Source organism: Eurypyga helias, unplaced genomic scaffold, assembly GCF_000690775.1.
Source record: "Eurypyga helias isolate BGI_N326 unplaced genomic scaffold, ASM69077v1 scaffold38799, whole genome shotgun sequence".
Taxonomy (NCBI): domain Eukaryota; kingdom Metazoa; phylum Chordata; class Aves; order Eurypygiformes; family Eurypygidae; genus Eurypyga; species Eurypyga helias.
In genome coordinates, this window is record NW_010270774.1 from 1 (window position 1) to 15,088 (window position 15,088).

The 15,088-nt window shown below is 49.9% G+C and overlaps 1 protein-coding gene across 1 annotated transcript; it reads left to right on the forward strand.

Moving 5' to 3' along the window:
- Positions 1–534: 534 nt before the first annotated feature.
- MIA3 (melanoma inhibitory activity family, member 3) lies at positions 535–13,331 on the forward strand (the record flags this gene model as incomplete). Its single annotated transcript, XM_010158577.1, has 22 exons — positions 535–666; positions 1,876–1,897; positions 3,819–3,907; positions 4,616–4,693; positions 4,781–4,891; positions 5,722–5,793; positions 5,949–6,053; positions 6,816–6,938; positions 7,052–7,175; positions 7,972–8,027; positions 8,109–8,199; positions 8,336–8,474; positions 10,075–10,176; positions 10,259–10,319; positions 10,403–10,438; positions 10,527–10,594; positions 10,871–10,968; positions 11,086–11,217; positions 11,413–11,481; positions 11,607–11,683; positions 12,493–12,649; positions 13,006–13,331. Coding segments are annotated over 22 exons (2,268 nt in total), but the record flags the coding sequence as incomplete, so codon positions are not given.
- Positions 13,332–15,088: the final 1,757 nt, after the last annotated feature.

A 15,088-nucleotide genomic window follows, 5' to 3' on the forward strand; every position in this document is an offset into this window, starting at 1 on the left:
GGCGCGTTTCCCGGGAGCCACGGCTGCGCTGGCCCTGCCAGCCGGACCGGGGATCTGCACCCTTCCCGGGGCCCTCCGGCCTGTGCAGGGGCGTGCGACATGGCAAGGGCCCCTGTGCCCAGGGGGACAGCCCTGAGCTGTGGGCGCCGGCTTGTTACGAGCGCCCGGGTGTAAAGCTGGACGGTTTTCCTGTGTTTTGGGATCCTCACAGCTTTACCTGGAAACAGATCGACTCGGTGCTAGCGCAGTGTAACACAAAACGTGCGTACGGGGTTATTTTGGTGTAGCTGTTGTTTGCCAGCAGATGGTCGCTGTCAGGTGTCTTCCGGATCCCCAGACATTTGAGTTGAAATGCCAGCACTGAGCTGCTTTGTGGTTTTCTTCATTTTCGGGTTTCGGTTTGCAGCAAAACTGCAAGAAAGCTCTAAGTGGTTCTCTGGGTTTATGAGTGGAATAAAAGCATTTGGCAGCCTACTTACTTCACCTGAGTGTTTAATCAACCCATTCACCCTTGTCAATGTTGTCGGTTTTCAGTTGGTTGCGACCCTGCCAGAGGAAATTCGTCCTGGGCCTGATTTCCATGGACTTCCATGGGAGCCTATTATTATCACTGCCTTAGTGGGAATTGCCACACTAGCTGTAATTTTCTGGAGAACCTGCCTTTCAGTGAGTACACTTCATGCTTGCAAAACTGCTGATATTTCACTTACCGCGTGGTCTTTTGTGTGGTTAAACTGTTTCAGCGTTACGGGGGTCAAAGCTATACGTTGTCTTCCGTGTGTTTCTGTTCGGAGCATCAATGTGAACAAAATGCTGGGCTTAACAGCCAAAGTGAGTTGTAATTTTCTTGAAGCTAAGAAGCATTTCCTTTAAGCTCTTAATTGAAGACTGTGGGTTTTTTTTTAGTAAGGGGCAGTTTGGAAAGCTAAGTAGGGAAGTGTGGTGTAAATCAAGAAGGCCAGGGAAGCGTCAGCATATCTTTGAAATGAGAAGCCTTCCATGTGCTTGAGCCTGTACCATCTCCAAAACAACCAGTTAATCCTTCCCCCCTTCTTACTGTCCAGCTGCTTGTAGGTGCTGTGTTCAGAAACGTAAACACATGGTCTTAAATCTCACTGGAGAGCCCCTTTCCCAATCTTTTCCTCGCTCTGTAGTTGTCTTCCTCTTTCCTACATGGATAACTTTCTGTGCAAGAAAAACACCTTCACTGGCTCTCCTGTATACCGGTGCATCTCCTTGGGAACGGATAGGTGAAAACCACACAGGACAGTTTAATTTACAGCCGTCTAGTTCAGTGACGGTATGCTGTGGAAGCTGGCAGAATACTACCTCTGCTTGACAAAAACAAATTGAAATACTCTTTGTAACGGTATTGGTAGTTCTTTCCTTGTTTAGCTTTGCTATTGTGTGCACCGGCTCAGTTTCAGATGCAAAACTGTACTGTAACGGCATAAAAAGACAGCCTTCTTTAATGGTGGGAACTTCACAATGAGCACCTGTACCTTGCGTTAAAAGCCTCAGAACTGGGGTGCAGGTGTGGTTTGTGTTTGCAAGTTCATGGCTGTTGTTTGATGCAGAATGGCTTCGTTTTGTTGGCAAGTTGGATGTGGGCAGTTACTGCTGTCCCTTTAGTGACTGACTAAACAGACCTTTGCTGAGGCTCTGGGACGGGGCATTAACCTCGAAGCTTTTATTAGAAAACAGCTTAAGCTTGTTTGTAGTGTTATTCAACACTGTTGGCAGCGGTGGATGTGTTTTCCACATGCTGCTTTAATTCGTGCGTAAGCAGTGACTTCTTTTCTGTAGGAAAAATAAATAAAAGTTTTTGTTCACTGTTTTTTTAATGGCTAATTTATTTTTTTTCCTCTTCTGTAGGTGAAGAGTAGAATATATCAAGGTATGTTTTCTTGTGCTTTTCAGTGTACTTGATGCTTGGGCATGTAAAAGTGTTGGAAGATTGTTGGTATTCCTCATCGCTCCGTCTCAAGGAGACTGCTAAGTCTAAGGTTATGGTGTAAGCTAGGCCAGTAGATGACGCTTGAATCTGAGGATTTCAGTTTTGTTTTTGACAGTGCCTTGACTGGGAGAAACAAGGCAGCTCATACCTGCAACTTAGAGGGCAAGGAAAAGCTCTACTGTGTTCAGCATCAATGTGATCCACTGGTTTATTGGTGTGGTGGTAGCGGGGCAGAGTTTGCTTTGGTTTTCTGACTAGTAGTGGATCTGCTTTTGCTTGTTGCTTCTCACAGAAAGCAGTAGCTAGCTCCTCTTGCCTTTTCGGATTGAGGGGAGCCTGAAACTGCTGTGTGGCTGCAAAGATTCCTTCTAAACATAGACCTAAATATGCAGGTATTCCTGTGGCTAGCGTGTAGGTTTTTAACAAGAGCATTTCTCCAGCTTCAAGTATATCAAATTGAAGTGTACTGAATGGAAAAGAAAGAATTCAGAGTTAATTTAATGCAGAATTGATGAGCTGGAAAAAAAAAATCCCTCTTCGATCTGTAAGGTGATTTTTATACTGCAAACCAATTATTGTTATTGGAGGGGGAAAAACATTGGTATTGATGGTGTAGAAATTATGTAGTGGCCTGCCCTAAAAAAAAAAGAGGAGAATCCTCTTTATAAAAAGAAAATAAAACTCTGCTGTATGATACTGTATAGAAATTACTACAGCTAAGAACAAATTGGTATTCTTCAGACATGGTAAAGGCCATGTTACTAACATCCTCATCCAAAACAGAGGAATATTAACAGTGACAAAAATGCTTTAAAAGATAGATTACGTTTGGAGTCCCACAGCTGAAAATTTATTATCCACCCTTCGTGACAGTAGTAAAACTGGGAGACCAAGCTAATGCAGGGTGGGGTTCCTGCCCCCGTTAAATTGCTGAGCGCTGCGTTGTACCTCAGCAGTCACTTGTTGGCTCTCCTGTCCCGGATCCTCTGGCCCAGAAGCCTTCCTGTGGGAGGGGAAGGAGGAGCGGCAGTTGCCGTTGCACACTCTGGGATGCAGCAGGAACAACCAGTGCTTCCTGTCTGTGCTGCAGGATTTGCTGCCAGGCAAATGGGACTTGCGGTGCTCAAATACGGGGGTGGCTTAGGACTTGACAGCAAATGACAATTAGATGTGTTTTAAATTGACTTGCAGTAAAATGCTGTAGGTATGCTAATGATTTTCATTGAATCCGCAGGGTTGGTTGGCACTTGTTTAGGTTGAGAAGCAAATGCATGCCTGAAGAGCTGTTCCTTGGTCACAGCCCTTTTGAGGCCTGTTAGAAAGTGGTGCAGTTCCTTGAGGCTTGCTGATGCTGTCTGCTAGCTGACACCCTCTTTTCCCCTCCCAGGAGGGCTTGAGGCGCTTTCATCCTACTGATGAAACTGCATGGTTTGCTGACCAGACGTGCAGGAAGATGTGGCGGTTAGGGAAGGTGTTGCATCTCCCCAAGTGTCGCAGCAGTAGTCTGAGACTGCTCTGACACCCTCGCTGCCAGTTCTTCCCTTGAACGTGCCTCTTCGTGTGTAGCCACCCCCTTACTCCGCTTTCCCGTGCGTTCTGTGACCAGCTTCTGTGAAGTGGGCGCAGAAGCGATGTGCCGTGTGTCAGCGTCCAATGCTTTACTGCCTTGTTTTCAGTCCTGCCGTTAAGTGAAAGCTGGAGGTGCTTAGACACCTGCTGAAAGGGCTGGCTGCCAGGCAGCTGGCACTGTCCTGATCTGTGCTTTGGTCACTGCTTGGAAACGTTCTCTGAAGTGGTACTGGTCTTGTTTTTTCCCACGGATCTGAAGTACTGTTACTGTAAGCTTTCTTTTTCTTCCTAGTGACTGAGAAGCAACTTGCTGAAAAGATTAAAAACCTTCTTCAAGAAAAATCGGAAATCTTAGAAAAGATGTCAGTATATGATCAAAAGGTATTGTTCCAGGCTCTCATCCTTGGATTCCTGATTTTCTGTTACTGCTGTAAAGACACAGGCAGTGCCACAGCTATTATATGTTATTTTTCTGTTCTTACTGAGTATGATTCTGCCCCTCTACTCTGCTCTGGTGAGACCCCACCTGGAGTACTGCGTCCAGCTGTGGAGCCCTCAATATCAGAAGGATATTGACCACTGGGAGCGAGTCCAGAGGAGGCCACGAAGATGATCAGAGGGCTGGAGCACCTCTCCTATGACGAAAGGCTGCGAGAACTGGGCTTGTTCAGCCTGGAGAAGAGGAGACTCCGAGGAGACCTCATTGCAGCTTTCCAGTACCTGAAGGGGGCCTACAAGGGTACTGGGAGAGGCCTTTTTACAAGAGCCTGTAGTGATAGGACAAGGGGAAATGGGTATAAATTGAAATCAGGGAGGTTTAGATTAGATGTCAGGAAGAAATTCTTCTCGGAGAGGGTGGTGAGGCACTGGAACAGGTTGCCCAGAGAAGCTGTGGATGCCCCATCCCTGGAAGTGTTCAAGGCCAGGCTGGATGAGACTTTGAGCAACCTGGTCTAGTGGAGGGTGTCCCTGCCCATGGCAGGGGAGTTGGAACTAGATGATCTTTAAGGTCCCTTCCAACCCAAACCATTCTATGATTCTATGATGTTGACCATTTCCTCAGTTCTGTGTGATTGTTCCCGTGCTTAGATAAAGGAAGCACAGGAGTCTGTGAAAGTGGCCCAAGAACAAAAAGACACTCTCTCCGATGAAACTTCAGGGCTGAAGGTAAGAAACAATTCACTCTCGCTGCCCTGAAAGCAAACACATCAATAAAATAACTTGCTTTAGTCGGTCTCTTACTCTGTTTTCTAGGACACAGTCAAAGGACTGGAAGAAGCAAATCGTCAGCTAGACGACAGAGTAAAAAACCTGCACACAATGCTTGAAACGGAGAGAAAAAAGAATGAGAAGAAACAGAACAAGGCAAGAGCAATTGCACTCATGTCAGTGTCTGCAGTATGCCCTAAAAACTGGTCACCACCTGAGGGGTGAACAGGTAGAGCAGACGAGGGGAACTGCCTCAAAAAGAGAACTGAAATGGAACTGTAGGTTCATCTTGGAGGGGGGAAATCTGGTTTGGTATTTGTTTTTTACTGTGGGTTTTTTCTGTTTGTTTTTTTTTTTTTTTTTTGTAAGACCTTGCTGGCACCTGTGTGGTTACGTGCTTTCGCACACGGACGTATTCGAGTCGAGGCTTAGTCTTAATACTTCCTAGCTGGGGTCAGGAAGCTCCTTAACAATACGAGCTGAAGGTTTTGGGTTGACAAGAGATGTTTTCTTGTATGTGGAGGAAGCGTCTGGTTCTGTAGTAAAGTGTGAAGGTCTCTAAGCCGCCCCTAATTCTTGTTGTCCAGTGGCATTTGTTTTCCTTTCTTTCCCCCTTCCTCTTAAAGCCTGTTTTCTCTGTGGTAGCGGTAAGCTCCAACAAGATCTCTGGTCTTGTTGTGACCAAAGGTTGTTGCTAATGGCAGCCGCACGCGTCACTTCCTTTCTAGATGCTGCTGGTACGCAGGGAACGCTCCCAGCTGCCCGTGGGCAGGGTCACGGGGGGAAGTGGATTCTCGCGTGCTGTGTGTGCCTGTTCCTTACCTGGCTGATAACGCAGTGCTGCGCTGCTGCTGCTGCTGCTCTGGTGTCTGTTCTAAGTGGAAATGTGTCAGTGACTTGACTTCCCCTTTTATGGTTCCAAGTTATGCGGGTAAAATAATTGCTCAGGCGAATGAAAAGTGACTGCTCATCTTTTTCTTACATAGATCTCTGAAACACAGAAGTCCTTGGAGAAACTGCAGGAAGCTATCAGCGTGCATTCTGTAGAGCTTTCGGAGGTAAAGCGTTACCTACACCCTCTCAACAAGTTCTTGTACCTGGGATGCAGTAGGAAATGCTGGCTTGTCATTTCACCAGGTAATACATGGCTCTTGCTCCCTTACAGTCTGACTTTGTCTTTTTGTTCCTTTTTTTTTTTTTTTTTAATATATAGGTGCAGATAGCCCTTAATGAAGCTAAACTAAGTGAAGAAAAGGTGAAAGCTGAGCTCCATCATGTACAGGAAGAGAATGCTAGGCTAAAAAAGAGCAAGGAGCAAGTAAGTTATGCCCAGGCCAGGCAGCTTTGTTTCTCTTTTAAAGGAAATACTGGGGCTTTATTCCTAGCTTTCTTGAGTTGAAGTTCAGCGTGTCCTTACCGTGTTGGAATTCCCCATTTCATATTACCAAGGTAAAACGGAACCCCCTTGTGCCTGCCTCCACAGGCTTGTTGTGCAGGTGAGCCGCGTGTCCTTGGTGCGCGGCTTGGGCAGCTCCGGTGATTCCGTTCTTGTCAGCAGCTTCGCAGGAAGTCTGTGCTGGCGGGGTAGTCACTGCGTGGTCGGGGCTCGGGATCAGGGCCGAAGGAAGTCGTGATAAAGAATTGCCAAACAGCAGTTCTGCAGCTAAGGGGAATGGGGAGGGCCTTTAGCCCTAACGTGTCACGACGGCTCTTTTACAAATACCTGTAAATATCTGCCTCGTAGATGGATGGCCTCTTAAGGAACGTGGGTTGATTACCCCTGGACCGCAATTAACTCCTCCTATATTGAAGTATGAGCAGTTCGGCTCTGATGTTGGGATATTATGGGAGAAAATGTCAAATTTGTAAAGTTATCTGATAATAAAAACTGCAGCAAGATTCCCAGCATCCAGTTCTACTAGCAGACTGGTGATGAGTGTGGTAACTGTGAAGTTGACCCTTTATCTGTGAACTGTGGTGATGAGCTCTCACCAGAGCTGGCTGTAGACTAGACTTCAATTACATACAGCCTGTCCGAGAAATGAAACGAGTAATCGTCTTGCCTTGGTGCTTCCAACAGCTGCTGAAAGAAGCTGAAGGTTGGAGCGAGAGGCATACTGAGCTCAGCGAGCAGATCAAACTCTATCAGAAGTCTCAGAAGGACGTAGAGGAAGCCCTTGCCTACAAGGAAAATGAAATCGAAGTAGGTTCTTTGTAAGAAGCTTGCTCTGAATGTGACACATCATAAAATACTTCGAAACATTTCACAGAATGCAGAGCGATTCTCCTTCAGTGAGCCTGTGGTTTCGTTACTAGGTTTTGACGAACTGCATTATGCAGCTGAAGCAGCTCGATGTGGATCCGGCCTCCGAGGCCAAGAAGGATGCCGAAGGGCCCGAGTGGGGCACAGGAGACGACCTGGCCAATGGAGAGTTGCCAGGTAGGGTGATCCTGCCTGCTGCTAGTGTGCTCGATGGCTAGAGCACTGGTGGTATGCTCGTGCCGTGTCCCGCGGGGAACGAGGGTGATCCGCAGGTTGACTGCCAGCTTTAATCCTCAAACACCAAATACTTCCTAACTGAAGGGAGAAACCAGTAAAGAGGACAGTAGTTGCTTTTAGATGACCTTTTAGGTATATCCTAAGTGTAATGACACAGTTTTAAATATTGAGTATAAAAGTTAATTATTAAGAACGTTCCAAAAGCTGAGAATCTCAACTTTGTTGTTAGGCTACGTTTATTTTTAATATGGATTTTTAATGAGTATTGTGCTGATCTCCACACAGATAACCTATCTAGGTAATTGGGTATTTTAAACCCGAAAGGCCAAAATGGACTATTTCAAAACTTCTCGGGCGGTTTGTTATTCCTGGTGCTGCACATGTATTTGCTGCACCTCTGGCTCTGAAGTCCTCTTTCTTTTGTTGTCGTTGTTCTCCCTCTAGCCGTACGGCGTGTGCGGGCTGGAAATCCCCTCTTCCTGATTTTTCTGATGCTATCTCCAGTAACACGTGCTGCATTCCCAGTAATACCCAGTAATAGTAGTGTGGTGGCTAGAAGAAGTGACGAGGAGGAGTCTTTGGGAATGCCTTTTGGAATCAGTCAAACAGTTGTGTTGTACTGGTCGTGGAATTGCTGGCATGCTTTAAAGCACAGGGAGTGTTATTTCTAACAGCTGCAGAGTCGAGGGAATTGGGGTTAAGAAACAGGGGAAACAAGTGTCTCATTCTCTTCTAGATCCTGAGAGCGAGCAGATGAAGACTCAGATCAAGCAGATGATGGATGTCTCCAGGGTAGGCTGCACAAGATGCCTCACAAACGCAGCCACGTTACTGCGGCACCTAAGGTCATAAACCCTCTGCTCCTCTTTTCAGGTGAAAACGATGTTGTCCATCGTTGAAGAAGACAGAAACCTGCTGCAGTCCAAGCTGAGCGATGAAGTGTCAGCCAGACACGAGCTAGAAGGTAGGCTTGGCGAAAGATCGCTTAGGATGAAATGCTGTTTGTGGTGTAAAAAGAAATAGAGGGTTTAGGTGGCATAACAGTCGTCACTGCAGCTTTCTTCAGCTTCCCTACCTACCTACCCTTGTTTCTCTAACAGAGCAGATAAAAAAATTGGAGCACGACTCCTGTTTGCTCCAGTCAGCCAAAGAGCGTCTGGAAAACGAGTGCAAAACGCTGCAGCAGAAGGTGGAGATTCTGGGGGAGCTTTACCAGCAGAAGGAGATGGCGCTCCAGAAGTAAGCCTTCCGTTGCTCTTCCGCACCCCGCGGGTTACATCGTGGGCGCTGAGCGAAGGCCCTTCGCTCGGAAGGGTTGGATAACTTAAGTTGTACTTGGAGTGGAAGGTGGTGGCTACTCTTCCACGGTGCTTGAAGGTGGTGCCCCTTTTTCACTTTTTCCACCTTTCCGGAGATTCTAAAAAGACTGTCGCTTTGCACGCATGAAACTGCCTTCTGCTGTTAAAAACCCAACAGCTTTTGGGCAGGGGGGATGGGTGGCTCGGCCTGCAAATCCTGGGATTGCTCTGTCACACTGTCCAGAAACACCAGGGAGAATTTAGAGGCCATTACGAGTTGTTTTGGTTACTCTGACCTCAGTCTAGTGAGCCTGATGCTTGTAATGTAGACACTTCTGTTTTAGCCTCGAGCTTTCTGCGTTCCCAGAGGGCCAAGTTGGTGGCGCAGGCAGAGATGAATGACCTGCTGGCAGTGAGGAACTGGTGGTGTGTCTGTGTTCGTGCCTCACCGATACGCTCACCGACGTGTCTGTGGTAGCATCTCATTTCTGGGGGGGGAGAGCAGGGGTAGGATTCTGGGATGCTTACTGCCGAGTTATGTGGGAAAGCTGAAACTGGGGTGGAGCAGCAAGGGGAGGTTCCGTGGTTCAAGCGTGTAGGCTGGGGCTGCGCGGGGTTGGAACAAGGTAAGGAATTGGGGCTGTTCAGCACCTCAGTACCGAAACTGCCTGACCTCCGAACTTCAGGGGCAGTAAACACGTAACGGAGAGGTGGAGGATAGCCCAGCCTTCAAGGAAAACTTCCTCGTGACCTCTCTGAAGGATTTCTCTTCCTCCCCAAACTTAGCACCTAAGTGATGCTGCCCGTTACTACGCCTTCATTACAGTGAAGGGCTCCCGCCGTTTTTTTCTGGAAGACTTTCCACACGTAACCAAGGAAATCAATGATGTTGAACTGTCTGTTAGCAACAGTTAACTTACTGCTAGTTTAATGGTTCCAGTTTTGTGGGACGGCGCTTGTAAGTTAGGAGCACGTTATGGACCTCTCAAACACTTCCAGAAGAACGTCAAAAATGAAAAAAAGCTAGTGAACCCCCTGAGATTATAAAAAGATGGGAAATTGGTCACCTAAGGAATTGGAGAATACTTAGAAAAAAGCTTCTTTCCACGTGGTTGAGGACTAGTGAGCGTGTTTGTCACCTGGGCCCCAATTCCCTCTTTTTCACTGCGTGTCCATGTCTTCATTTCCCTTGGTTAGCTGTCGGTTCTGCCTCTTCCCTTGTCTGCAGCTTTGTCAGCTGCTGTAGAACCGGTAAGTAAACCGCAGGATGCCGGGAGATGGACTTTGCAGTTGTTGGAGTCTGACAGAACTCTCCAGCCAGCTCTGCGTCCTTGATTTTCAGGTTTTACAGACAAAGGATCTGTCTGTTGGTTTCAAAAGACAGTATTTCTGTCTGGGTTTTATATCTCTATTCTCTCTGTATTCTCACACATTGTTGTGGATTCTGCTATCGCTGTTAGAAGGCAAATAACTTGATTTTGAGTGGTAATACACGTCGGGTGGTGTAATATATGCTGCCTTCTTTGTTTTCTCCTGTGCAGAAAACTCACTCAGGAAGAGTACGAGCGCCAGGAGAAGGAGCAGAAATTGTCTGCTGCAGATGAAAAAGCCGTGCTGGCCATCGAGGAAGTGAAAGTTTACAAGTAACTTCAGTTTCTGAAGACTCTTGACTTCCTTTCAGCTCTTGAAGACGTTTCATTTAAATCTCGTTTTCCTTTTGTACAGGCAAAGGATCCAAGATATGGAAGAAGAATTGCAAAAAACAGAGAGGTCTTACAAAAACCAGGTGAAGTTCTTGCTGGTTGCAGGGAGTTACCGGAAATGCGCGTAGCTGGGCAAAATAAACTAACTCCCTTCTCTTCTTCCCAGATTGCTGCTCATGAGAAAAAGGCACACGACAATTGGGTAAGAATGTGTCTTTTCTGACGCAAACAGTTTGGATTGGACTCGAGGTTGGGGCAGGTAACGCAGTCGGCAACGTTTTCCCTAACAGCTTATTGCCCGCTCTGCCGAGAGAGCTCTGGCTGAAGAAAAAAGAGAAGCAGCCAACCTGAGGCAGAAGTAAGTGCCGTGCCGACCGCTCCGAGGGCTGCCGGGCGCTCGGGAGGGGAGGGAAGGGGCGCCAACAGCGCAGGGTGCTGGGTTAGCCTGCTGGCTCGGATGGCGCGTGTTGGCGTTACTGGTTAAGCACCAGAACTGCTTCGCGGTAGGTGGGAGTAAGGTTTCTTGGTGAAAGCCCTGACACTTCACAGCGTAGCGCGCCTTGCCACATCGTAACAGGTACAGCTTGCGTGTGGCGGGTGAATGATGAAAAACACCTTTCTTCTTGAAAATTAGATTAATAGAAGTCAACCAAAAAATCGTCATGCTTCAAAGGCCGTTAATTGTAAAGCCAACTCCTGGCAGACCCGATCGCCAGGTCCCACCGCGACGAGGTGAGCGCCACTCTTTCTCCCAAAACTTCAGTCTTGGGGTCAGTAGATCCTAAAATAAATGAGGCCGTGATAAATTGCAGAAAACCAAATGCAGTGTGTTTTTCTTCTCTGGCATAGGGCCCTTAAGCAGGGATGGCTCCTTCGGCCCATCCCCTGTCAGCGGAGGGAATCCGTCACCTACCCAGATGATAGACGTTCCTGCCCGGCCCCTTTCCGCCCCTCGAAGGGAGGGCTCAAGAGGGGAATTCGGTGAGCAGCGGAGCTTCCCTTCTGTCCCAACTCCCTCCGTGCCACAAGCCCAAGAGCGCTAAGGCATGATCTTGGCTCTAGGGATAGGGTTGAGGGTTGATTTAATTGCTCAGTATCGATACAAGGATGAGCCTGTGTCGGCAGTAGCTCAGGCAGGCGTTGACGGGGATCTCTGGGGTTCTTGTCTCCTGTAAGGCACAGTGGTGGATGGCCCCCCTGTTCCGCGAAGGCCGCCCGAGTTACCCGGGAGGATGTCTGTTCCGGGTAAGTGATGTGGCCCCCAGCCAACTGCACCTTACCCGGTTATTCTCTCACTCCGGAAATGTAATTCAAACCCACGTTCCTTACCCCGAGCACAACAAGACCTGCGTTTGTGGCTCTCTTTGCAGACCTCGGGCCTGCTGTGGCATCCCTGATCAGCGGTGGGCCGAGAACCTCCTCCCCTTCCGCAGCGGTGGATGGAGCGGTAAGCTGAAAACCCCCAGCCTTCGGGAAGTGTTTCCGATAAGCGATTCACTGTACTTCCGGCTGCTTCTTTAACTGCACCGTGTTCTCTCTTGTCCGTATCCTGTCACTATCCTTATTTGCTCTCCAAAAAACCCAAAAAGCAACCCTCTCCCCAAGAGGCTGAGGCGCTCTGTGTAACCACTGATTCCCCTCCGTCTGCCGAACCAGCCGCAGTGAGTACTCGGAGGCTGAACGTGGTGTTACCCTGCGCTGGTGGAGAGGAGTAACAGGCTTGGTGTTGGGAACTGCGCAGTAACGGAATGCTCTGCGGCACTAACCAGCTCCCGGGGTTGCTGTCGTGACGGACAATTGCTCTCCGGTTTTTGTGGGGTTGAGGAAGCGAGATTTTTGTTGCTGAGGTCTGCAGGCAAATGCTTGGGATCATCGCTGTACTCGCTCCCAAGAAGCTGACGTACCGGTGCCAAGCAGCACGATTCCGTATGCCGTGCAGGCGGCAGGCCCCTCGCCGAAGGGCTCTCCGCCCAGGACACTTGGACAGGGGTTGAGCGTTTCCTCAGTACAGCTTGAGCTAAAGGAAACTTCAGCTCAGCATGCTCAGCCCAGGTAGCGCAGGCGGTGCTCTGGGTGAAGGGCCAATGATGGCGTGGGATCTTTCCCTCTTTTCTACCTGGTTTGTGTGTTTTGGGGTGGATTTGGCTGTCGTCCCCTTTCCCCCCCCCCCCGGCCGATGGGCGAGCAGCTGTTGTGCCGAGTGTCGGTGCTGCTCCGACGCAGTACCGCGCTGAAGCCTGCCCTGCTCTCGCCCAGGCTAATGCCAGTTCCAAAGGCCCGCCTTCTTTCCCTGGGACACCTCTCATGACCTCCCCGGTGATGGGACCGCCACCTCCGCCCCCCGTGCGCTACGGACCGCCGCCGGCTCCTCTCCGTGGGCACTTAGGGCCTCGACCTCTTCCTGTGCCCCTAGGTACGGTCGCGTTGCCGGGTGCTGAAACTTCGGGGAAGCCGACTGCAGAACCCAGCTCTGCTGTCCGCCAGCACGCAGGTTCCCCACGTTTCTCGGGGGCTGGCCGCCTCCTCCGTACGCGTGGAGTTTCTCGGGCCTCTTTAACCCCACCCTCTAGAGGAGGCGTTTTTCCGTCCGCAGTCTGAAGCGGAAACCAGCAGCCAAGAGTCACTAGAACGTAGCTCACGGCTGGCGGAGTCGGCCTGTGACGGTGACCCGCTGCAGAGCTGCTCCGAAAGATGAGGAAATGAGGAATGAGGCAGGAGCCTTCCCTAAAGCAAGGTTTCCCTGAACTCCGTGTCTTCCTTTCCTTCCAGTTCGTGGTGCTCCCATGCCACCTCCGCCTGCAAGAGATTTCCTACCCGGCCCGCCCTTAGGGATGAGAGATCTGCCTCCCGGCCCGCTGCCGCCACCTCCAGACCTGAGGGCCTATGGCCGTGCGCACCCTCCTTTTCGGCCCCTAGGTCCTCCTGGCCCAAGGGATTATCCTCCAGGCCCGCGGCTCCCCCCGCCTGGCGCGAGGGACTATCCGCCTTCTCCGAGCAGAGACTTGGCTCCGGTGGGCCCCAAAGACTACCCCGCGGGGCCCCCCCCGCCTCCAGGCTCAAAGGACTACGCACAGCCTCCAGCGCCGAAACCCTGACGGCCGCGCCCGGTCAGCAGCTCAACGGGACGGACTCCGCGCACTTCCTGCGGTCAGGATTTTAGGAAACGGCTTTCTGGTGGAAGCCGTCGGTCTCATTTCGGTATATTTCAGCTTTTTGCGGGATTAATTTGTATCCAATCGCTGCAGACGTCTTCTGTGCATTAATGATCACCGTAAGCTCATCCATCCTCTTGGGCTGCAAGAACCTTCTTGTGCTGGACTGGAACCTCCTTGAAATGTGCAATAGGAAGGGAGCACCTGTGGGGCTGGTTTGAGTCCACCGTAGCCTCTGTAACCAGTTGGTGAATGAACTGATTTCGTGAAAAATGTAAATTGAATCATTTCCTGTGGAAATAATTTTTAAGTAAAATGCTATATCCGACCTGCCTTCTCCATCACGTCATTGAGCTGCAGTTACTGTGGGCCGGGGCTTTACAGGAGGACGTGGAGGCGTTTGGTTTTTGGGGTTGGTGGAGTGGTTTTTAAAGGTGTCCGGTCGGAGAGCAGCAGCACAAATGACACTGTATGCAAAGGAAAGTTATAATAAAGGCAAAATTCCTTTTGCTAAACCCTGGAGGCTCTGTTTCGGTGCCACTTTTAGTTCAGTGACCTCACCACGGAGCGCTACAGCCATCACCCGGTTGGAGAACTGCATCATGGCTGCTGCAAGGTCAACAACTGTCACCCTTCCGCTGCGCTAGCCTGGCCTGTTACAGAGTCACTGCATGCTGTGAGGAGTGGGGTACAGCCCTCCTCTGCTCCAGGGCAGTACGGAGCTGGAAAAGCCAGCATGGAGCCGTGTAGTTAGGTTGGAAATAGGGGTGAAGGCTCTGGGCTTGCGGAAATGAAGTTTTGGTTGCTTTCTGCTTTCCAGACGGGCTTGCAGCAAGGTTTGAGAGCCGAGCGCTCGTCTTCTGTGGTATTCACGACGGCCGCAGCCTTGCTGCTACGGAAGCTTGATGTTTCCAGCCTTTTTCACTTCCACCAAAAAGGAGCAGCTGTCCCTGAAGAGGAGCGGGTGTGTGTAAACCCTCAGCGGTGGCTTATACAGGGCACTGGAGAGCGCTAAAAACACACCGGTAGGTGCGTGAGGAAGTCCCTGCGTGTTGGTGTCAGGACAAGTACGTGGCGTTGGGCTTAGCAGGCCCCCTGCCTAGACACTACGGGTTCTCACAAGTGCTCTGTACAAACGCGAGCCTCAGGGAGGGGAAAAAACCCAGGAAAACAACTAGGAGTACTAAAAAACCCCAGACCTACTGAAGGGCCATGGCAGCCTTGCTGCCAGGGTACAAGCAGCTGTTACACTTGCCATCCAGGTGTTATGTTCTCACAGTCCCCATGTGTTAAGCTTTAGGTTTAAGATGCCCTAAAGCATCAACTGCCACACGAGCCTGTGCCGTGGGGAGCAGCTGTCCTTTGGAAGAGCGCACACAATAAACGCCAGGGAGAGAAGCAGCCTTAAAAACGGTATTTCGTACAATCACCGCAGGGTTTGGGCTGGAAGGGCCCTTACAGCCCATCTTGTTCCAACCCCCCTGCCATGGGCAGGGACACCTTCCACTAGACCAGGTTGCTCAAAGCCTCATCCAGCCTGGCCTTGATCTCTTCCAGGGATGGGGCATCCACAGCTTCTCTGGGCAACCTGTGCCAGTGCCTCACCACCCTCTCCAGGAAGAACTTCTTCTTGATATCCAATCTAAACCTCCCTGTTTTCAATTTAAACCCATTACCCCTTGTCCTGTCACTACAGTCCC